Source organism: Podarcis gaigeae (assembly GCF_964106915.1).
Source record: "Podarcis gaigeae genome assembly, chromosome: 11".
Lineage (NCBI taxonomy): Eukaryota > Metazoa > Chordata > Lepidosauria > Squamata > Lacertidae > Podarcis > Podarcis gaigeae.
In genome coordinates, this window is record NC_139687.1 from 26594272 (window position 1) to 26619762 (window position 25491).

Genomic DNA, 25491 nt, shown 5'->3' on the forward strand with positions numbered 1-25491 from the left:
ACAACAACACAAAGTTTACTCTAATAGAAAACACATTTGCAAGCGTGTTTCCTAAAAGGAACTATGTTTAACAATACATAATTAATAGGTTTAATTATTTTTTTTAAAAATTAAAAATCAGATTAATGCAGAAATAGGATGGGATGGGCCACAGAAATAGGATGGGACTTTCATCTCCATGGTGATTACAACATTTGTAATTATCAAAATGCATTCAATGTTGTTATAATTTTATTTATTTTATTTGAGAGAGAGAATTGTGCATGCTGAAGTGGAAACAAGATATCCGAATAATCAAATGTGCATCTCTTGTTTTTCACTTCCCTTACAGTTATTGGCTGACCAACAAGGTTTTCATCAAGCGACCTAGCACAGGACTCCTCATGTACACACTTGCTACGAGGTTCTGCGACGAAATTCATCTCTATGGATTCTGGCCCTTCCCGAAGGATATAAATGGCAAGCCAGTCAAATATCACTATTATGATGACTTAAAGTATCGATTTTTTTCTAATGCCAGCCCACATAGGATGCCATTAGAGTTTAAAACTTTAAGTATGTTACATAACAGAGGAGCACTTAAATTGACGACGGGGCGGTGTGCGCAGTAATAAAGCACAAGTCGAGGACTAGGAGAAGTGCCGGATCTGGGCTTCGCCATGCAGATTTTATGGAAGAGCAGTGGGATCAAAACAGTGGATTTATCCCTGTGCGCTGTACCAAGCCATTGGAGAACAAGGAAGTGCACCGGAACTCCCGTACCAGCGAACATTTTTACCTGTTGAAGTGCTAAATCTTGAGTGCAATGGTTCGAGTAAGTGCCACTTTCTCTAAGAGCAAAGCTTGAATGTATAAAATCAGTAGTGTTTACAAGATCCAACGATGCATTCATCACCTGTTAAAGAAGCAAATAGTCCATTTACTGCTCATTTGCCAACACAAAGTCTGGCAGCATGTAACGAAATACCCAAGAGGTGGGGTCTGCCCTGAAGGAAATACTTTGCATTTGGCAGCAACAATCAAGGCGGAATTGGCAGAGCAGTGGATAACATCACCAAACATCAAGCAAAATACCTTCAGCCGGGGCCGTCCCTGGCTTTGTATTATAACCTTTCTCTTTTTCCTCCCTGTTTTTAAAATTGTCATTCATTTTCTATGGTGTTTGGGTATTGGAGCCCCTTAAGGGATTTTGACAAGATAATACTATGAACATTTTAAGTAATCTTCAAGAAGTGGTCTTAGAAGATCTTATTTTTTAAACAAAATCTTCATTGCATCTTATTGCTCAGCTTACGCATCACAGCTGAAGTTGCCTCCACATGACAACTTGCTGCTGCTGTAACACATAGAGCCAGTCATCAGGTTTTGCCCCCGCAGCCCCATATCTCAGCACCAGCCACTGCTAGGAACATGTTCTGCTGGTGAAGGCGATGTCGGGACGTGTATGGGAAATGGGAGTGGAGAGGGTCATCTCACTAGGTTGTTCTGGATGGTATAACTTGTTGAAAAAAGCTTAGGATCTCCCAACTGCTTTTAGGTGCTTCTTTTAGGGTGAACTGCATGTTACAATAAACACACGACAAAAGTGTGCTCAAACATCTGAACAAAAAGCAGCTGTGTAGTCACAATCTGGACTGTGTAGTCACAATCTGGACACATTCCACATCGGGGCTCCAAACTACCGTATTTTTCGCTCTATAAGATGCACCAGACCACAAGACGCACCTAGTTTTTGAAGGAGGAAAACAAGAAAAAAAATATTCTGAATCTCAGAAGCCGGAACAGCAAGAGGGATCGCTGCGCAGTGAAAGCAGCAATCCCTCTTGCTGTTCTGGCTTCTGTGATAGCTGCGCAGCCTGCATTCGCTCCGTAAGACGCACACACATTTCCCCTTACTTTTTAGGAGGGAAAAAGTGAGTCTTATAGAGCAAAAAATACGGTAATTTTTCTGCTAACCTCTTCTCTCCAGCTGCTGATGGCTCCTGAATGTATTTAGGAAAACGCCATACGAAATACACGGTGTGTACAAACTTGTATAGAGTGTACATTTTTATCTTTGGGAGACAAATCGCAGGAAGGGCAAGGAATTTTCCACAGGCTACTGTCCTGATATAGGTGTGTGTTCCAGATCCCAAAGTTGCTTTTCCTTCAAAACAGAAGTTAGTTTAAACATACTTTTTTTCCTGAAAGTGTGTTTATTGTAACATTTAGTCTGGCCTAAAGTACAAAATTAACAGAAGCTAAATTGCAAGTTAGCACTTTTAAACAATCTGATGTTTTGAGCTGTCTTTAAGACAAGATTTTTGTTATGAAGATGATATTGTTAACAAGCAGGTGCCCTTACATTTGGTACCAAAGATTATGCTGATTTTGTAATAGATGTACATTTGTTTTCCTTCAAATGATGAAAACGTGTAAAATTTAGTACTTGTTGCTGTGCTGCTTTAGAAACTGTTTTCAGTCAATTTTTGTTTGTTTATTTGTTTACTGCTAACTTGGTGTCTAGATTTTGTTTGAAGGACAAATTCCTTAACGTGACTTTGCTTTTTATATATGCCTTGAAAATCTGAAACAGATGTTTTCCCTTTAAAAAAAATCAGACTATGACCATAATATTCTTGAATCAAGATATTTAATCAGAATTAATGTAAATTATAAATATCATTGAAATGTCAAAGTCTGTATAGTTTAGTTGGCATAGTGGATTTTGTTTTTAGTTTACAAAACCACTTTTAAAATGCAGATTCTTCATAGTGCTGGACAATATGTGCATTATTCCCGTTCTATAGCATCCTGATGAGCAATATGTGAAAATGCCACTGACGAGTTCCCTTGCCTTTTCCCTTCTTTGAAGCTCCACTTTCTATATGGGGCTGTGTTTTTTGTTCTGAGACAGCAGTCAATGAGAATTATTAATGGTTTTGTATGAACAGAAAGGGTTGTAAACAGAATGGCTGTAAATCTAGAGTATCAAAGCACAATTGATGGAGTGACTTCAGAAATGCATGCTGGGGGAACAACCAGTGGTTCTCTCGTGTGGTTTCACCTGCAGATTTCTGCCATATAGAAGCAGAAGAAGAAGAAAACAGAAGAAAAACAAATGCAGAATAAATCTTCATATTAGCCCTTTTCAGATATTCAGGGCCTTTTCACACACACTCATATGACCTTCACATATTTAGTGTATTTAAAGGAACAGACAGGACCTGCACAGGTTTTAGTGCTCAATGCATAATAGTCTGAGAGGGACCTCGAGACAAAGGGAGTGTAGCCTATGTGCATCTCACTACTCTTTTAACCCTTATGTGTTCAGACCAGTGCCTGAAGAGAGTGATACAATGCTGTGTAGAAGGAAGGGTGGGCTGATTATGCCATTCCCAAATGCATGGAATAATCTGCAGGAACCTACCAGGCCAACAAGTCTGTACCTAGTCCAGCATCCTTTTTGCTGCAGTGGCCAACCAGATGTCCACAAACAAGACATGAAGGCAAAAGCCTTCTCTTTTCCTTTTCCTAGAGTGCATATTCAGTGGCATTCTGCCTCTTTTCTCATCAGGATATTCATACATTGGATGAAACGGATAAACCCATAAAGGAATGTGATTTCCCCTGCCCACAGGAAACTATGAATAGTAAAATACTGCTTGTTGATTTTTGCAGCATAGGCAGTGAGCTTCCCCATTGTTATCATTAATTTTTACTATTCTTTTCCTTACAAAAGGAAGCCCATAGCAGAGAGAGAGAACATTTTTTGAGGAAAGTGTAGGCTTAAGGATTGGTTTTGTAAACTCCGAAGATATTACTGGAAAACATATGGTGTTTAGGATGACACATACACAAAATAGTCCAAAATAAAAATTTCTTAGGCTGCTTAATGACCATAATAGTAATGTTGGCATGTTTCCTTTTGAAATAGAGTAATGTTAGAGCAGTCTAGCTAAACTGATTTTCCATAAAAGGTGTTAGATTTCACACAATCACCTTAAAGAAGTTAAGACTAGTGCCTTTTTCATCCTCAGGCTTAACTTCAATCCTATTACTTAATTCTTTTGTGTCATGTTTTCCTCCCCTTATCTAGACTATTTCCACATGTCTATAAAGGGCTAATAAACTAGTTAACAAAACCACTTTTATGTTTTGCATCTCAGGGAAATATCAGTTTTCCAATATAAACACAACAGGAAAAGATAGAATTGAAATTGGATGAAAGCCTATCATATTACATAAAAAAGAAGAAGCAAGGTTTTCATGTAATGAATGAGGCTGCAGTCCTATGCACCTTGGAAGAATTCAAGGGGACATGTATGGGATTGCACCATCAGGCTGCAATCCTATGCAAGTTTAATTGAGAGTAAACACCGCTGGGCACAATTGGACTTACTTCTCAGTAGAAGTGCATAGAGTGTGGGAAAAAAGGCACTTAGATGAAGAATAAGGATGATTTAAAAGATGCTAGTAAAGATTTAAATGATGGAATGGTCTGCTTAAAATACAACGTTGCAGTGTTTGGCTCAGCATTTCATTTAGGTCTTGTTTCATTGAAAATCTAAAATGACAGTAATTTTAAATCCGGATGTCATAACTGTCTCTTTTTATGCATACTACCATTTTGTGTCCTCCAGCCCCTTCATTGTTTGCATATTATGCAGAGATCATGAGCTTCTTTCTCTTTGTCAGAACTCTGTTCTTAGTTACATGAGCACAGATTTTGGAATTTTCCCTGGATGACAGCAGCCCTGCATTTCACCAATGGGATGTTGGCAAAAACTTATCACATCCTGCCCTGTGTCTTTGCCTTGAGCTTTTACTATATACCTCTTCTCTTGAGTAGTAAAAACTATCACCATTTAAGATCTACATTCCCCATTGAGATCAAGCCCTAGATTAGCCATCCACAACCCAACACCCTCCCAATGTTTTGGGTGACAACTCCCATCAGCCTCAGCCAGCATGACCTTGTTGCTTGGGTCTGATGGTAATTGTAGTCCAAAAAACCTGGAGAGCACCAGAATGGGAAAGGCTGTCCTAGAACTTAAAGAGTCAAAAAGGTAGCCTATAGAAACTTTTGCAAGGTTACAGTTAGTGGGATTTACATTTGCTCATCACATTGCAAAAAATTACAAGTGTTCAAATACAGGTAAGGAATAAATGGCTTCTTTGTTTTCATAATTTTCTCATAACATATATTTGTTGCTTGTATCACAGCTACTGTGATAGAGAATCATAATTGACCAGCACTATCTCCAACACATACCCAGTGGTTAAAATCTGATCCCTTAATGCAAAACTGTAGGAACAGTCTCTTTAGAAATGCACAGTAAGAAAGGGAATTTGTTTTCATTCAGATAATTTTACTTGTGGAGACTTGTAATTCATAAAGCGGTGTTTTATAATTTGTGTTTTTCTTTTTGTTTGGAGCTCTGGAGCTCCTCAGATTAATGAAGATAAATGTATAATATATTCATGTTTATCCTTTGAGGAGATTCTCCTTCTTATTCCCTTTCTAAAATGTGAAGACTACTCAGCGTTTCAATTGAGTTTGGAGTCTCTCTCTTCAACAATGCCAGAATAACATCCCACGAAAAAGAAATACAATGTAATGGAGCTAAATGAAAATGAATGCAATTGCCAGCTAGTATTCTGTTTGCATGTGCACATTTGATACCTTGAAAGACCATAAAAGTGAGGATTCGAATTAGTCTGCTTTGTGGCAACTTTCAATACTGGTTACCCACTGCCTTCAGCAAGTGTGGAAATTATGCAGCCTCCTAGATCCTACAAGGCTTAGGTAGGCTGTGATCCTATGAGATAACATCTATTCATACAAGTAATAGTGGTGTGTGCACTGACCACAAGTTTCCGTTTTGCCCTTCAGAAAACAGTTCAGGGACTATCAGCTCAAGGACCACCCAAATACCTGGTGTTCCAGTCCACCACCTCCACCCCACCATCTGAATTCACTATTGGGAAATTTAAAAACAGCTACAACTCATTTTGACAGTGGATGAAATTTGCAAGTCCCTCCAGAGTGGATAAACCCTTCAAAATTACTAGCACATTGGTTTTTGAGCTTTTGTGCTGGGCACAATTCCTTTTGTAAAGGAGATATCTATATTATTTCATTTGGAGGGCAGAATTGGAAGAAATTTACAGACAATATTGCCCCTTCTCAATGTATTACTCTTGCCAAATTTCAGAAGAATTTCGCTTAAAGTTTTAGGATAGGTAAAAAACGAATCCCTTAATCTCCCAGGCTAGTGTCTTGAGGGCAATAGGTCTGAAAACTGTAGATATGAAAGCTGCCTTTGGGTAAGAAACCGACCAAATTCCAGGGGAATAGGTCTGGGGCTTTTGTGTTAAGCACCTGTGGCATTTATTTGGGGGGGCAGATGAACAAAACAGTTTTCACTTTTGGGGTAAAATCACTCCCTCTGATTATAATCTTGACTTGACATTCATAGCAGAGCTCCTCCTCTGCCTTCTTCCCACCATGGTGTCTGCTGTCCATTTCCCCATCACTTAGAGATATTACTTTTGTTTTTATCAGATGCTTGTCCTGCAGCATTTTTTGACATTTGGATCGCTGAGGTGCCATGAAATGCGTCAGGGGTGCCTATTTTTATTCATGACACCTTGAACAGAGCCTGCTTTGCTTCTGTAAAGCTCAAAATCTCTCCAAGGCATCCTTCTTGCACACCCCTAATATATTTCACAATTAGCCTTTCCGTATATATTCCAGTATCTCAACTGCTAAACCTCCGGTCCTTTTTCTTTTTTTGTAAATGACGTGTGTTGTGGGGTAAAGAATGGGGCAATTGACTTTTAAAAATACTGGAAAGTTTCATTATAATTTAAAAATATGTGCTCCAATCCAATGGGAGGGGACAGTTACAAACAAGTATTTGCATGTGTGTTTCCTGGGCCAAAAGGTTCCAGTATCTGGATCAGACATTGAGCTCTATGAAACAGACACTCATTATCTGTTTCTCCTATTAGATTGAGATGGTGGACACATATCTCTGGATCTTGGTGCAATTTCACTCCCCCCCTCCCTTTCTTTTTTCTTTTTAAGAGCACTGTTACCCTGGATAGGCAAAAGCACAATTGTTTTAACTGTATATACTAAAGGAAGCAAGTTTGCCAAAACCAGCCTTCCTGGACAATACTACTGCTATTGAGCATACCCAGCTCCCATTTGTGTGCACTGTTGAGATGTATTCTGTCAGGATCATCTTGTCTGATGCTTTTTTTATTATTATTTTGTGTACAGGAGTTGTTGTTAATTCTTTGTTACTTGTACAACCTGTAAAATAAATTAAAACTTTTTTTCCAGTACTTCTTTTGTTGAGGTTTTTGTACACAATAATTTCGTTTCACCAAAAGCCATAAATAGAAAATTAACACATATCAGGATCACCTCTCTCCGTATGAAACTTCCCATCCTCTGAGACCCTTTTTCATGTGCCTCCTCCATGAGAGGTCCAGAGGGTGAAAACACAAGAACTGGCCTTTTCTGAAGTGGCTCCCCATTTGTGGAATGCTCTCCCCAGGAAGTTTTGTCTGGCACCTTCATTATACACCTTTAGGCACCAGGCAAAGACATTCCTTTTTAACAAGGCCTTTTGGGCTGATTGACACTTGATGCCTTTTAAATGTGTTGCGCGCTGAGGTCCCCCAAAACACCCCTACCCCAATAACTCACACATCACACATAATTTTTGTTTAAGGTTTTTGGCATAATTTTGGCCACAACTTTATTAAACATACAAGATGTGTGGGGTTGCTTAGGCATTGGTTATGACTATCTGCCCCCCCCCCCCCGCCTGGGAACAGAACTGACTCCCAGATTCCAGCGAAAGCCAGTGAGGGGAAACAAGATCGGGGATAACTGGAGCTGCGACACAGACCCTAAGCTTCTTCCCACATGCTCCCAGGGGCTTATGCAGCCCAAACCCGATTCCAGGGGTTTGGACGAAAGGATGGTAAGCCCCTGAATTCCTTTAACGGAATTCCCTTGCAGCAGCAGCATTGGAGGGGCAGGCCCAGCCAATCCATGCCCCTCCTCCAACCAATTTAAACCAATGCCTAACTGCCAACCTTACAAATTGTGACGATTTGCTACGCAGTAGGCAAAAAACCAAATGGCACTCACTAATCAGCCAGATGGCAAAATTCCTACCGGGCCCCTGCCCCAAAGCAGACGACCCCATGACAGGCATAGCAAGGTCAAAGCACAAGCCCAAAACAAGGGAGGGTGGGCGGGTGATCCGGTGCCCACAGCGAAAGAGAAAGCAGATCACTGTGACCACTGTTTAAATAATCTCTGTTCCCACCCCCAAATTGGCAACATCATTTTTACCCCAGCAACACAAACAACCAATCCTTGCCAGGTCCCTCAATCCTAACCTGCCTGGCAACTACAGGGTGTCTTGCTTGGCCCCATCCGCAAAACGCGCTCTCTTTTAATGAGAACACACTTTATGGGAGGGGGCATTATGGATTCATTTTTTGCTTTTATTTCCATTATGTATATTGTGTTTTTCATATTGTGATTTAATGTTGTGAATTGGCCTGAGATTTACGGCTATAGGACAATATACAAATTTAATAGATAATAATAATAATTATCCTGTTAGATTTTGTAACACTTCTGTAGAATTCTAAGGCCTAATATATAATGAAATTGACATATTTATCCAGTATTCATTGGCTTTGGTGCCACCTACTATTGACTTCTCTGCTTTTCACCCTAGTGATCTCAGTGGCCACCAGTCACCATTGCGTAAAGGTGATTTGCTGTTAGGAAAAAATGGGCATGCAATTGCATAGTTTGGGTTTTCTGCTTGAAGCCATTCAGTACAATGGCATAGGTGTCACTGAGCACAGCTGCGTAAGACTTTACCAAATAATTGCCATCATTGCAATCAAATGGTACACATGACTTGACATTCACTGTGATAGTATTCACACTGAAGGCAAAAGTGTGAGAAGCATTACTTGCAAGGAGACAAGTGACACTGTGAACACACACACACACACACACACACACACACACACAAACACACACTTACCATCATGATCCATCCATGCTTTCCAATATAAACAAGCAGGGTATCTATACTGGCTTCAGATGGTAAAACCAAAAGTGTCTTCTAAATGACTCCTTCAAAATGACCTTCATATTGCTTCTTAGAAAGCACCCTTCCACATGCTTAGAACAACCCCTCTTTGTCCTTTCTTGTTTGATACCTCCATTTATGTGAGGGATCAGAAAAACAACTGGAATACTGAATCATCTTCCTGACCTTCAATTTTCCCTTTTGCTTCTATTCTCAGCTTTTATTTATTGATTAATTGACTGACTGACTGATTGATTTTTAATGATTTGATTTGATCTTATTTTAATGCACCACACCATTATGTTAATTTATACCAGGCTTCCTCAACCTCAGCCCTCCAGATGTTTTGAGACTACAATTCCCATCATCCCTGACCAGCTAGGGATCGTGAGATTTGTAGGCCAAAAACATCTGGAGGGTTGAGGTTGAGGAAGCCTGATTTATACCATAAAGCTGGGGAAGAGACATGTTATCTGGGTTCGTCATTGTAAGACACTGCTTAGGGGTGAGTTCATTCTGCCAAAAACAAGGATTAAAGAATGACCCTGAAAAAATATATATTTCTCTGATATTCCAAATCTTTATCCAGAATCAACAGTTGATTCAGCCTGTGCTAGGTCCCTTTCATAACTCCAAAACATTTGTTTACACCAAAGCTTTATTTAGCAATAGAGGGAAATGTTTAACTATCCATTAGGCTGACAAATGCATGAACACCATAAAAAGACAGCTTGCCTCAGCTACCTCTTAATTTGACAAAATTAGAGAATTAATGTAGCCTTTCCCCTCTAAAATACATGATTCAATCAGAGGCCCCCACCACCTACAGCTTTTTCCAGTGCATAATGCTTTTTCAAAGAAATTATCTCATTGTAGCTGGCTAGTTTGGAGGGAAAAAATTACAAAGCCATCCATCACTGTCCATGAATGAGATAAGAGTATTAATGTGGAACCTGTTTATCTCCATTCAGGTATAAAATTACAATTATTTTAACATTAATTCTTACCATTCTGTGTTTCTCTTTGCTCTCAAGGGTTATCAGTTCACAAATTTGCTCCTAATGCATAGCTAATAGCAAATCTTTTTTCCTCATTAAAATAGGCCCGTGATATTCTCTCTCAGGAGCTCCTGTAGGTATGGGCTATTACGCAGAGTGCACAGCATGCTAAACCGCCATCTTAAGTTCACGTTGTTGGTGACAGCAGAGCTTGACAAAAGGAATACTGCCAAAAAGTAATAAAATAATGCCCAAGAGAAAATATGCAGTCAAGAAAATATACTGCAGCGCCACAAAGTTACAACAAACCACCATCAAATAATGCAAATCATATTTTTGTGGCTGCTTTGTAAATCTCAGGCAAGACTGGGCCCACCATCAGACACAGTGAGGAGCTAATTTGGGGTGTCGTGATAGGCTAGCTATTTTTTTATATTAAAAAACTCTATCTTTTATAGATATTATACAAAACAATAAGATTCAATAAGCTCCTCTCTGCCCCACTTGGAAGAACAGATTCATACAAGAGATACAGAAAAGATATCATTTGAAAGTCATCCTACTAAGAGATGTTAAATAAAAGTATCTGTCCATAATTTGCTGTGAGTTGCAGGTGGTTGACAGTCATGCTCTTTGTATAAGCATATGATTTTTTTTAAAAAAAGAAAATAAAATAAAAATCAAATCATGTGTTCTGGAATGTGTCTCTTTTCTCTATTCTTTGTTCACCTAGTTTCCAGTCAATTTATCCATTAGTGCCATGTCCCCGATTTGATTCAGACACATTTTATATAAGTCAACATTTAGAGTTCTTCAGTTCCTGGCAATGGCCAAGTGAGCAGCTATTGTGAATTGTAATATAAGCTTTTTAGATGAAAATTATTCAGCATCTCCTTCAAACATAAATAATAAAGGAATATTGGGACTGAGAGCTACCTGTTGTTTACTTACGGTACTTATTTCACAAAAAAACATTTTTTTCCAAAATGAGAAGACAAATTCACCACATGTAGGCAAACAAAGCTACATTTTTAGAGTTTCTCCAGCATGTTTTTGGGAGAGCGTCATTGATTTTATTGAGTAGTACAGGGTGCATAAACCATCTATGAGTGAGTTTTAGTGTGTTTTACCTCACTTTATCTGAAGAAGATCTAAGAGAAAACTTCTCCCAGATTCTATTCCAGGAAGCCTCATTTATAGTATCGTTCAAATGTCTCTCCCAGTGGAGTTTCAGAGCATTTAAAGGTTTGGAAGAAAAATTGGCCAATGATCTGTGGTATATATTATATTTCCAGGGGAGTTAATGACTAGGTTGCCTGGGGTGTGATTCCCCCCCCCCCCACAAGCACATTTTAAATTTAAAGTCTTTAATAATAGGTTTAAACTTTTCAAGTAAGTTTCTTGGAATCAATGTACCCAGATATTTTGTATATGTTTTCTCAGTGCTAAGTCCAGTAATGTTGTGTAATTTAGCTCTTAATTCCTGTCAGGTGTGAATACCTAGCAGATCAGAGTTAGATACATTTACGATAAAGCCCAAAACAGAGCCATACAGTTTTAGTTCCTGCATCACTGCCAAAAGTGAGATTTCATATTTAGCAATAATCAATGCTATATCATTGGCAAACAGGTTGATGAGAAAGGCTAACTAATTAGTTCTTTCATGTATTGTCTTGCAGGGAGAGGAATAAGCCCTTGTGTAACATTTTCTTCTCCTGCCTCAGCTGTCATAATATCTTGATTGGCTTGGGCGCTATATACCTTGACTTGGAAACAATGAATTCATTTGCTGCAGCAAATCTCTTCAGCACAAAATGTCTTGAGCCAACCTTGCTTTCAGGGCAAAAATACAAGAAATGTCCTTACTGCTACTGGCTGAGAGAAGCACATTCCTCTTAGTTGTATTGGTCCTAACTAAGGATGATCAAATATGTACATCTTGGTTTCTCTCAGTTTTCCATTTTTCCAGTTTTTAAGCTAAGTTCTCCACATTTCTATATCATCTTGTAGCCTGAGAATGAGGAGCAATGCCAACAATGAAAGAGAAGAAGAATGAAAATAACTAGATTCATGTGGAAAGTTTTGTGGGGTTTTTTTTATTTTATATGTATATTATTAGTTTTCCGATATAGCCCCAATAATAGCCAAATTATAACAATAACAATTAATTCCCAAATTATACAATTATCAAAATGCCAGTCAACTTCCAATTAGCACATTTTAGTTAAAGTCGCCCCCCACATGGTAATTTGTGTGCATTTCCGATCTTATATTACTGCGTTCCATAATCTTAATTAATGTCAGTTACATTTCAGTTATAATAATAATCCCTTAATCAACAGCTACATAATTAATGATTTCCATTCATGATGTTACAGTATATATATTTTTAAAGCTTTAAGTGAGGAACTCAAACTATTATCTTTATTCTGCCCTGTGTGTGAAAACTGTTATGTCCATGGAGATTCCTTCTGTCCATTTATGGTGTTGTCCTTTTCACTTCCTAGCTGTTTTCTTCCATTGTGGTTTGGGATGGAGCTGAATCTCGAAGTTTCTCAGAGGTCTTATCGTCTTATCTCTCCATCCCTTGCTTCAATGTCTCAGAACAGGCAACAGTCTGCTAGAAACCATTCTGTCTCACTAGTAGACAGAATGGCAGATCTTTACAATTTTCCCCTCAGCCTAGGAAAAGGTGGGCAGTTTTTGAACACACTGAAGATTTAATACTTCTTTCCAACCCCCAGAATTTCTGCAGCACTCTCAGGACAGCCCGCATTTTTTTCTTTCCAGCAATAAATTTATGGCCCAATTAAAATTTATCTTAGATTACATTCCATCAGTAGCACACACAAATCTCAGTCTCTTTTTCCTCGTCTGTTGTTCATAAACGAAGGTGAGGGAAGTTACTCTGTCTTTCCAACATAGTCATACTTGAGCTTCCCCTCCCACACCTTTCTTCATTTCAGATCACACACAGTTTCCACTTTTGCTTGTTAATATCAATATTACTCCAATGTCCCTTCCTCACTTGTAAATATATTTTTATCTTATATTCCAGAGAGGGTTGTTGAATCATAGATATACAGTGGTGCCCCGCAAGACGAATGCCTCGCAAGACGGAAAACTCGCTAGACGAAAGGGTTTTCCGTTTTATGAGCTGCTTCGCAAGACGAATTTCCCTATGGGCTTGCTTCGCAAGACGAAAACGTCTTGCAAGTTTGTCTCCTTTTTCTTAACACTGTTAATACAGTTGCGACTTGACTTCGAGGAGCAACTCATAGAACACAGTGTACATAGTAGCCTTTTTTGAGGTTTTTAAAGACTGGTGATTTTTGAAGCTTTTCCAAAACTTCTTTTGCAGCCATTTGGTAAGTTAAGCTTTTAAAACTTTTGGGGGGGGTTTTGGATTTTGAGTTGGGGTGTTTGGAATTCAAGGACTTGGTGTTGGGGAGGGGTTTGCAAGAATCTGGAAGCTTGTGGGGTTTTTTCTGCATTTTTCTGATTTTCTGTGAGCATTGGGCCACTCTGCTGTTTTTTTTAAAAAATTCTGGATTTGAATTTCTGTGTGCTCGGTGGCTGGGGGAACAGTTGGGGAGGGGTTTGCAAGAATCTGGAAGCTTGTGTTTTTTTCTGCATTTTTATGATTTTCTGTGACCATTGGGCCACTCTGCTGTTTTTTTTTAAAAAAATTCTGGTTTGAATTTTGAAATGCTCTTTACAGTATGTGTGACTTTAAAGAGCACTTAATAAACTCTTGTTGTACCAATTTGGCTTTGTTTGGACTTTTTTTGACCATAGGAACGCATTAATTGATTTTCAATGCATTCCTATGGGATTTCGTGCTTCGCAAGACGAAAAATTCGCTAGATGAAAAAATTCACAGAACGAATTAATTTCGTCTTGCGAGGCACCACTGTATAAAGGTTAGAATAAACAAACCATGGGCGGTTTCCCACTCCTCAACCAACTCTCATGCCAAAGAAAATCTTATCTCAATTCAAACGTTTGATCCATGTAGCTGGTATATTCCGAAGTATGTTGTTGCAACCTTTTCCCATCATGCACTGGTACTTTACAGCCAATTAAAGATCCAATTAAATGGAGAATTTCTGTTTCTTAATGGCGGTGTAGGAGGGGTTTCACCATACGAAGTGCTTTTGCACTCAGCACCTCCCTGCCTCCCACATTCCATGCCGGAGCCATCTCTCCACAGGAGGTTGCCAGCCATGTGCATTTTCCCTTGTTCCTTACAGGAACCTGGATAGATATTCTTGAGTAGTTTCTTGAAAGAATGAAATTCCTGCATTCCGCCACATTGCTGTGAAAAAGCTCAGTATAAAAACCACTGCTACTGTTTCAACCTATGCATTTTTGGCCTTAGTGTGAAATGGGCCATAAATAAGAAATTAAACTCCTTTCCAGAATGCCACTTTCCTCACCTCAGAACATTTCTTGCTTTGAAAGGTTAAAATATAAATGTAAATACCTGAAAATACCACTATTGTGATTTTTGAAACAATTACTGTAATGCCAGTTATCTGCTAGGTACTAGGGGTGTGCATCAATGACAAGATTCAGTTCAGAACCCTCTTTCATACCCTCCAGCATTTCTCCAATGAAAATAGGGACATCTATCATCATCATCATCATCATTATTACCCTGCCAGGGCCGGATTTAGGTTTGATGAGGCCCTAAGCTACTGAAGGTAATGGGGCCCTTTATATGTCCAGTTGTCCTTTGTCAACAACAAACCAGTGATATTTTAGGTAGCAGGCTAGCAGACCTACATCATAGGAGTGTAGACAACACAAAACACTGTTGCTGTATATAAGTTTTATTTTATTTTATTTTATCTTATATTTTGGAAATGTGCATCCAGGTTTTTTCCCTTTAAATTTTTTTTGGGGGGGGGGGCAAGAGAGTGGGGCCCTAAGCTGTGGCTTGTTTAACTTATACGTAAATCCAGCACTGTACCCTGCCCATCTGACTGGGTTACCCCAGCTACTCTGGGTGGCTTCAAACATAGTTTATAACATGCATGCCATGGAGAAACTGGATAGAAAACTTTTTTCTCCTTCTCTCATAATAATGGAACTCACGGACATCCAATGAAACTGAATGTCAGAAGATTTAGGACAGATAAAATAAAGGATTTATTTAATGCAGCACATCGTTGAACTATGTTTCTCATTCCTCCAGGAGGCAGTGATGAGCACTAACTTGGATGGGTTTAAAAGAGGACTGCACAATTTGACGGAGGAGAGGACTGACAATAGCATGATGATTATGCTTTACCTCCACAGCTGGAGGCAACAAGTTGCTGGAAATCACAGAAGGGGAGAGTGTGTCAGTGTTTGAAAAAGAAAAGGTTCTGACCTCCTTTTTACTCCTTTGCCTAGTCCTCAGACCTTAGTTGGCACAAAAGAGTCTTTGAGAAAGAGTATTGTGCTTCGAGCCCCAAAACCCATCCCAAATGGAAATAAAGACACAATGGAGACAGAATTTAGTTTAAATGTTAATGAGCAAATTTTGGCCACAACTTTATTAAAATACACAAATGTGACTGGTATTGGCTTAGGCATTGGTATCAAACTATATCTGGCTCCTGCCCCACCCTGCAGGAAGCCTGGAAGAGTAAACAACCAGCAGGGGGACCTCCGTCAGTGTATATTGACTGGTGCTCACCCCTGGGGTTCCCGGGGGTCCTGGCATGGCCCTAGCCCCTCTCCGGGCTTCGGATGAGGTCCAGACCCCCAGATTCCTTTAACGGAATACCCTATTCATTGGAGGGGCAGGTGATGGCCGCACCTTCCCTCCCCACATTCCCCTAAACCAATGTCTAACCACCAAACCTTACAAAGTTGTGACGCTTGCTAAGAGGTAGGCAAAAGCCAAGTGGCCAAAGCCAATCTGCCACATTGGGGAAAAATTCTATCTGGCCCCCATTCCAAAACAGGCGACCAACCAAAATCCAAAGCAAGGCCAAACATGACCTAAACACGGCAGGTGTTCGGCAGCGCAAAGCAAAAGGAGGTCCCTACATCGCACTGGCAAATAGATACCCCCAACCCCCAACCTTGCCACGCTGCTGATTGGCTAAAGGCCATTGGCATAACTGTGGCACCACCGGCTTGGAGCGGGGCAAGCCCCACCCACAAGCCGCTTAGGGAAGAGTTTCAGGGCCGAGCACAACATGGACCCTCTATTAGGAAGATCCATCTTCTTGCAGAGCATTGCTGCTTTTATTCTTAAAAAGTCTTCTTCTCCAACCATGACCAACAACTTTTACACACACCATACACAACCAGCTTTCTACCATCCAACCAACCCACCAACCCAACACTAACATTGACCATTCTACATATACAGGTACAATTTGGTGAAAGGTTGCATGAGTCATTGACTCATGCTGACTTAGTTCTTTTAGCATTAAAGAAACAGAGGCCAATTTTTAGCCGTGACAGAGTGCTCGAGTGCAGCTCCCTAGTTTCCCATTGACATCTGATTGGCCACTGTGAGAACAGGATGCTGGACTAGATGGGTCATTGGCCTGATCCAGCAGGCTATTTTTTTGTTAACATGATTTTTTAATATCTATATATGAAATGAGGAAGAGCGGAGGACAAGTACAAGTAGATTCAGAGCTGATGAAGCGGCTGGGCCAAAGCCGAAAGGACACTCAGTTGCGGATATGCCTGGAAGCGAAAGGAAAGTCTAATGCTGTAAAGAAAAATATTGCATAGGAACCTGGAATGTAAGAAACATGAACCTGGGTAAGTTGGATGTGGTCAAAAATGGGATCGCAAGAATAAATATTGACATCCTGGGCATCAGTGAACTAAAATGGACGGGAATGAGCGAATTCAGTTCGGATGACCATCATATCTACTACTGCGGACAAGAATCCCGTTAAAGAAATGGAGCGGCCCTCATAGTCAACAAAAGAGTAGCGAAAGCTGTACTGGGATGCAATCTCAAAAATGATAGAATGATCTCAATATGAATCCAAGGCAGACCTTTTAACATCACAGTAATCCAAGTTTATGCACCAACCACTGGTGCTGAAGAAACTGAAATTGACCAATTCTATGAAGACTTACAACACCTTATAGAAGTGACACCAAAGAAGGATGTTCTCTCATTATAGGGGATTGGAATGCTAAAGTAGGGAGTCAAGAGATAAAAGGAACAATTGGCAAGTTTTGCCTTGGAGTTCAAAACGAAGCAGGACAGCATCGAAATCAGATTGATTATATTCTCTGCAGCCAAAGATGAAGAAGCTCTATACAGTCAGCAAAAACAAGACCTGGAGCTGACTGTGGCTCAGATCATCAGCTTCTTATAGCAAAATTCAAGCTTAAACTGAAGAAAGTAGGAAAAACCACTGGGCCGGTAAGATACAATCTAAGTATGAATACTTATGAATACACAGTGGAAGTGAGGAACAGGTTTAAGGATTTAGATTTGGTGGACAGAGTGCCTGAAGAACTATGGATGGAGGCTCGTAACATTATACAGGAGGCAGCAACTAAAACCACCCCAACAAAAAGGAAATGCAAGAAAGCAAAGTGGCTGTCCAACGAGGCCTTACAAATAGCGGGGGAGAGAAGGCAAGCAAAATGCGAGGGAGATAGTGAAAGATACAGGAAATTGAATGCAGATTTCCAAAAAAATAGCAAGGAGAGACAAGAAGACCTTCTTAAACGAGCAATGCAAAGAAATAGAGGAAAACAATAGAATGGGAAAAATCAGAGATCTGTTCAAGAAAACTGGAGATATGAAAGGAACATTTCGTACAAAGATTACCATAATAAAAGACAAAAGTGGAAAGGTCCTAACAGACACAGAAGACATCAAGAAGAGGTGGCAAGAATACACAGAGGAACTATACCAGAAAGAAATTGATGTCTCGTATACCCCAAGTAGTGTGGTTGCTGACCTTGAGCCAGACATCCTGGAGAGTGAAGTCAAATGGGCCTTAGAAAGCACTGCTAATAACAAGGCCAGTGGAAGTGATGATATTCCAGCTGAACTGTTTAAAATTTTAAAAGATGATGCTATTAAGGTGCTACACTCAATATGCCAGCAAATCTGGAAAACTCAGCAGTGGCCAGAGGATTGGAGAAGATCAGTCTACATCCCAATCCCCAAGAAGGGCAGTGTCAAAGAATGCTCTAACTACCACACAATTGCACTCATTTCACACGCTAGCATGGTTATGCTTAAAATTCTACAAGGCAGGCTTAAGCAGTATGTGGACCGAGAACTCCCAAAAGTGCAAGCTGGATTTCGAAGGGGCAGAGGAACCAGAGAACAAATTGCAAACATGCGCTGGATTATGGAGAAAGCTAGAGAGTTCCAGAAAGACATCTACTTCTGCTTCATTGACTATGCAAAAGCCTTTGACTGTGTTGACCACAGCAAACTATGGCAAGTTCTTAAAGAAATGGGAGTGCCTGATCACCTCATCTGTCTCCTGAGAAATCTCTATGAGGGACAAGAAGCTACAGTTAGAACTGGATATGGAACAACTGATTGGTTCATAATTGGGAAAGGAGTACGGCAAGGCTGTATATTGTCTACCTGCTTATTTAACTTTTATGCAGAATTCATCATGCGAAAGGCTGGGCTGGATGAATCCCAAGCCGGAATTAAGATCGCCGGAAGAAATATCAACAACCTCAGATATGCAGATGATACAACCTTGATGGCAGAAAGTGAAGAGGAATTAAATAACCTTTTAATGAGGGTGAAAGAGGAGAGCGCAAAATATGGTCTGAAGCTCAACATCAAAAAAACGAAGATCATGGCCACTGGGCCCATCACCTCGTGGCAAATAGAAGGGGAAGAAATGGAGGCAGTGAGAGATTTTACTTTCTTGGGCTCCATGATCACTGCAGATGGTGACAGCAGTCACGAAATTAAAAGATGCCTGGTCCTTGGGAGAAAGGCGATGGCAAACCTAGACAGCATCTTAAAAAGAAGAGATATCACCTTGCCAACAAAGGTCCGTATAGTTAAAGCCATGGTTTTCCCTGTAGTGATGTATGGAAGTGAGAGCTGGACCATAAAGAAGGCTGATCGCCAAAGAATTGATGCTTTTGAATCATGGTGCTGGAGGAGACTCTTGAGAGTCCCATGGACTGCAAGAAGATCAAACGTATCCATTCTGAAGGAAATCAGCCCTGAGTGCTCACTGGAAGGACAGATCCTGAAGCTGAGGCTCCAATACTTTGGCCACCTCATGAGAAGAGAAGATTCCCTGGAAAAGACCCTGATGTTGGGAAAGATGGAGGGCACAAGGAGAAGGGGACGACAGAGGACGAGATGGTTGGACAGTGTTCTCGAAGCTACAAACATGAGTTTGACCAAACTGCGGGAGCCAGTGAAAGACAGGAGTGCCTGGCGTGCTCTGGTCCATGAGGTCACGAAGAGTCAGACACGACTAAACGACTAAACAACAACAATATGAAAAAGCTATGCCTTCATTACTCTTACAGCTCTCTTGAGAGGCTGTATACTATGTGAAAGTAAATAAATAGGAGACACAACTTGTGGTATAATTGGCTCTTAAAACAACAACAGACTACACTTGTGATACTATTAAAGTTTAAAGTCTGACATAAAAAAAACTTTTGGTGGAAATCTGGAATAACTGGTTTCTAGTTAGGATTAGCACTATATAAAAAAGACGTGCTAACCCTAATTAGAAAGTACAGCATTAGGTCTCTACTTCAGGCAGCAAAATGTATCGGCCTACCACTGTGGTGATAAAAAAATACAGACTGAAATATGCTCACCAGCAATCCCAGAATCAGAAATCTATGAAATAAGTGAGCAGCCTTTTCTTCAGCTTCACTAGGATCTACACTATTTCAACAAGATGCTTGGGGAAGTTTCATCCAACATTAAAACATGTGTTAATAAGACCTTAACATAACGTGGCCTTGAAATGAGAGTGCTTTGATTGTATTTTCATTTACTTTTACTGCCCCATCGTTTATGTTGCTGTCTGTAGCACCCCATCAGCAATAAATCTGTTCTGCCTCAGTTCCTTAGTTAGTATTCCAGAAAGATATCTGCGTTTAACTGAATCAGACCCTTTCAAAGGCAAGCAGCCATATCCCGTCTGAAGCTCTGCAGCTGATGCCTTCCTAACAAAACAATATCCACTTTTTAATCAGCGGCTCGAACATATGATTGCATTTCTGGCTCTCAGTCTATAATTGCACTGTCGGCTGTGAGTTGTATCATAGGGGACTGTGCGAAAGACATGGCATCTTGGGGAGACATATGTGTGCTCCAGCTGAAGCAACAATAAGACTGCTGATTACAATCTTAGCCTACTATGGAGTGATCCTGAAATGTAGTTTGATATAAAAATAGCTTTTTCAGCCGTTGTCACATAATAGCATGCCAAAGTTGCAGGGCTTGGACAACCAGGGCGAGTGTGAGCTTCTGGCTTGCCATTCTATCTGCCGCAATTCACAGCACAATGTGTGGGAAGACAACTGAAGTCTGAAGATGTCTCTCTTTTTTATTCAGTGACCTGCTGAATAAAAGGAATGCACTTTGGGGGAAGAGATTGCAGCTTGGCAGTACAAAATATGGCTCCAAAGGCAGTAGGTTTATTTTGGTTGACGTATTATTACTTTTTACAGGAAACTATGTGAGCATATGCATGTGTGTGTGTGTTTTAGTGGCATTTGGAAGTGTGCTATGTTATAAGCAGGGAACCTCTTGGTCAACAAAAGAGGTTTAAAGATTGTCTCAAGGCAAATCTAAAAAAATATAGTATAAGCACCAACAATTGGGAAACACGACTGCCAGCACTCCCATTGGAAAATAGCCTTTACCAAAAGTGTCATGGGCTTTGAAGACACTCGAACTCAGGACGCAAGGGAGAAATGTGCTAAATGGAAGACATGCTTGGCAAATCCACACTGTGATCAACTGCCACCCAGAAACCAATGTCCCCACTGTGGAAGGATGTGTGGATCCATAATTGGCCTCCACAGTCCCTTACAGACTCATTATTAAAACTGTATTTATGGAAGACAATCTTACTCGGCTATGGGTGATCAAAGAAGAAGAAGAAGAGGAGGAGGAGGAGGTGGGGAAGCACTGCAGGGAAAGAAACAAGGACCACAAGTTGGCAGCTCTTGTGTACATCTGCATCTACGCATACATAGATGCTCCCCTGGTTTCTTCTAGGAACAGGGAAGGTTCCCCACATGCAATACAAACTCAGAGATGTTTGTAGAGTGCTTGTTTTTATAGAAGACACAGGGAAGCTCCAGCATATGAGTTTTGGGGCACATCAACAGCATTTTAAAAGAAGAGATGCATAAATGTTTAAGCATCTACTTGGACCTGGGTGTCTGTGTTGATGGAGATGATAGTGTAACACCTCATTTTGCGATGCCTGACACAGCAAATGGTATCCGATCCTCTGCATTTACCAGGTGGCCCTAAGAAAAACCTCTTTGTGTTGTAGCCTTATCCTTTTTTATTTTTTTTTAAATAATATTTATTAAAAGTTTCCAATTACAACCAAATAAAAAACAAAGCATCCAAATTTAAAATCTTGTTTTCATAACATCTTTCCAGGACTTCCCCTCCCCTCCCCCTCTTGTATTCCAATTCTTACTTATAAATTCAGCAATTTCTTATCCCAAATTTTGAACTTATTGTCATTGACCCAATTTAAAAATATTTTCTCATCTCCTAAAATCGACCTGTTCCCTTCCACGCGTTCCTCCCTTTAACATACATTACAAATTAAAATATAGTGAAATAAAATGTAGTTTAACACCCTTTGGATTCCAAATTTCCCTCCCCCTTTTCCCGGTTGCGTTCCCAAAATTTATCAACATCTGATGTCTTCCTGGAGCTCCCACAATTTATTTAAGCCATAGTCCTTTACCAGTCATCTTTAATTTCGAATGTCCAATCTTGGAAGGAGTCTGTCTCAAAAAGGCCCATTTTTTCCATCCAGATTTTTATACATTAGGAGTAAAAACTCCAATTTTATTTCTTTAAACCTTTCAGGTCTGGATGTCCCAAATGTTCCCTCTTTCAACTTTATCCAATTCTTGTTATTCTTGTTATTCTTGTTGTTCTTGTTGATCTCTCTCCTTTTCTTTTTTCTTTTTTTTTTACTGTTTTCCTGCACAAATGTTCTAATTCCAAAAGCTTCAAATTCAGCTGCAGAGGCTCTGTTATTCAGGAACGAAACATAATGCCAAGTCCCTTCCATTTTTCCAATAGATAAGTCTATTGTCTTCTTTAGTATGTCAGCCTCTGTAGTCAAAATAGTGTTCCATTTCTGCAGTTTCCCAGGAGATAGAAAGTTCTATTCAAATTCCATGTCAACAACTTGTAATATCCCTCGGCTCCTCTAGGTGGATTGCAATAACTCAGTTCCCTTCCAGATCACCCCAATCAGTCCAAATAGCTTGTTATTCCTTGTTTTAAACAATTTGTATCCAATTTATAACAAATGTAACCGGCAAAGTCCTTGTAACAAAGTTCTCATTTTGTTCTTCTGCTTTGACAGCTCTTTGACAGCTGTCAAAAACCTCTCTTTGTCTTCTCCCGGCGCTCTCACAAAACGCTCCCAGGGTTTCGGGGGGGGGGGTTGCTTTTAAATCAATTCCACTTTTCTCCTCCAGCTCAGTCTTATAGTTTTCCGTCACGAAATTAATATCCTTGTAAAAATAGGGTTGCACTCGATCTTAGATGTCAAATCCTTTGCTTTAACTCCTCTACAACAGGGGGGGGGCTGACTTCCTTTTTGCGCCTCCCCCGCTCGCTCCGAATTTTTTTAAAAATTTGTCCCCCTTTTTAGTCCAGGTTCCAATTACTCACGGGTTATTCTTTTAGGTCCAGATTTTCAATAGATGAAGTCAGCGCTCTCCGTCGAATGGCATGCGGCTTCGCTCGGCAGGGGAAGCGGAGGACTCAAAGCACCACCACCCCCTGTCACCCGTTCTGTAGCCTTTAAAAAGGCTCCTTCGCGGGCCGGGGGGAGCGCAAAAGGTGCCAGCCAAGTCACCATGTCCATGGATTTCAGCGCCCATGGTTTTTGAGGGTCCCCGCATCGCCGGCGCGGTAGGACCCAGCCCCTGCCGGGCAGGCTCCCTCCGGAGCTCGGAGGGAGTCCGCCATTCGGCGATGGCGCCAACCCGGAAGTGCTGTGTTGTAGCCTTATCCTGCATCTGGTAAATGATTACAGAAATCATCTATGTGAAAGATTTTAAAGATTTGAAATGCACTGTAAAGATGTATGAAGATGGGTACTTTCACAATATTGCAGGGGTAGCCAATGGGGTGGTTTCCAGATGTTTAGTGTTAAGTTGTGGGCGAACATATCAGACAACACAGCGATTCTTCAAACAGCTCTCGTTTATTCAGAGGCCAGAACCGAACTGAGCTGAAGGGCTCAGTCAGCCTGCTTATATAGAGCTCCAGAACACGTAACTGTAGCAACTTTCTAAAACTATCCAATCACTGAACATCACTTTCGATCCTTCATTTGCATAACTATCTACAGTATCCCCCTGCTGGCCCAGGGTGAGAACTTCAGTACATAACATTTAGGACTACAACCCCATCATCCCCAGCCACTGGCCATGCTATTAGGAGATGATGAAAGTTCTAGTCCACATTGGGGATCTAGAGTATTCTGTGAATGGAACTTCTTGGGTTACTTCATGATGCACCAATACAACAAGTTGTGATGTTGGACCTGAAATGGGGGACATAACAATTTGTTCTGACTGCTGCTTGGCTCAGGTAGTGGCTTCAAGGTTCAGATTACTGACTTTCTGGCATGAAATGAGAGATCCCAGCACCCATTATCTAGCGTAATTGTTATGAAAATGTGTTTATCTGTGTATTTACTATTTGTTTAGTACAGTTATGTACCACCTTTTCAATTAATTGTCCAGGACTGTTTACAGCAAAAATATAAATCCCCAAAACATATCACAAAATGCCATGTGACAAAAGCAGTCATAAAACCACCCGCAGTAACATAAAACAGAATATCAGTTTCAACAGAGAAAACAAGGGGAAAGAAAATAGCCTTTACATGGGGACTGCAAGAGAGCAAAGTAGACATCTTGGAGGAGGGCTTTTAAAAAGCACTTAATTCTTTGCAATGATTTCCACTGTAATTTTTTGCCATGGGTTTTACAGCATAGCATTGGGTAGAAAGATCTAAAAACTCATTTATTAAGCAGGTATGATAGTTTTGGGGTTGTTGTTTTGTTTTGGTAGTGGCACTCACCCTGTGGAACACCCTCCCACCAGATTTCAAGGAAATAAACAACTATCTGACTTTTAGGAGACATCTGAATGCAGCCCTCTTTAGGGAAGTTTTTAATGTTTGATGTTTTATTGTGTTTTTAATATCCTGTTGGAAGCCTCCCAGATTGGTTGGGGAGGCCCAGCCAGATGGGCGGGGTATAAGTAATAAAGTGTTGTTGTTGTTGTTGCTTAAAAGTATAATAATGTAGACAGGAGGCCATATCTGGATCAGGAACCTGGTGGGCTGGCAGCACTAAAAGGGCTTTAACCATTTTCTCCACACTATAGTCCCAGTTCAAATCAGGGTCCCACCCTGCCTATTAGGAGCAAACATATCACTGGAACCCTTTACAAATTGTGTGAACAACCTCATATATACTTTGCCCCTAACAAAGTAAGTCTGAGGATCACACTGCATGTGCTTTCCCATTTTGAATCTACTCAATCATCAGAATATTTTTCAATTATCTAAAGAGTTGGATATAAAATAATATATGTTGCCATATTAAAGACCTCATGGCATCCCATTTTTGAGTATAGAACAGGACGTTTATATTCGAATGCCATTTTAAGCCTAGACAAACTGATATTGTATTTACAATTTACTACCCTCCAGTTTTTATATGCCTCTTCTATAAAACAAAAATGCTAATGACCTGCAATCTCAAGTGATTGTAGGGATACAGAATACAAACCGCTTCTTACACCTAGGAAATGCTACATAAAATATTCATAATACAACAAACATTAGGACTTGTTTATGCATTTTGAAAGCATGGTATTTTCATTCCTGACTTTGTGTTACAACTCAGCTGTCATTTTGAAAATATCTAAGTGTTAAAACATCAAGAAATGTCAACAGGGACAATTAATCTTTGTGAAATGCTCCTGAAAGTCACATAGGTGAAACATTGCCATGGCGTATCCAACCTGGGCTGTATTGCAATGGATTAATATTGAACTACTACTAAAACTGTGTGAATTTGATGTTTGACAAGAGACGAGGCTGAATGAAGAAGAAAAATGCAGAAACAAATAAAATATAATTAAATGACACCCC

At 40.2% G+C, this 25491-nt stretch overlaps 1 protein-coding gene across 1 annotated transcript in view; it reads left to right on the forward strand.

The window, feature by feature from the left end:
• ST8SIA4 (ST8 alpha-N-acetyl-neuraminide alpha-2,8-sialyltransferase 4) overlaps window positions 1–7332 on the forward strand; it is an 84663-nt gene extending 77331 nt beyond the window's left edge. The window contains exon 5 of the mRNA XM_083702427.1: window positions 332–7332. Coding sequence (XP_083558553.1) covers window positions 332–611 — 280 coding nt within the window. The 3' untranslated portion in view covers window positions 612–7332. The remainder of the gene's footprint in view (window positions 1–331) is intronic.
• Window positions 7333–25491: the final 18159 nt, after the last annotated feature.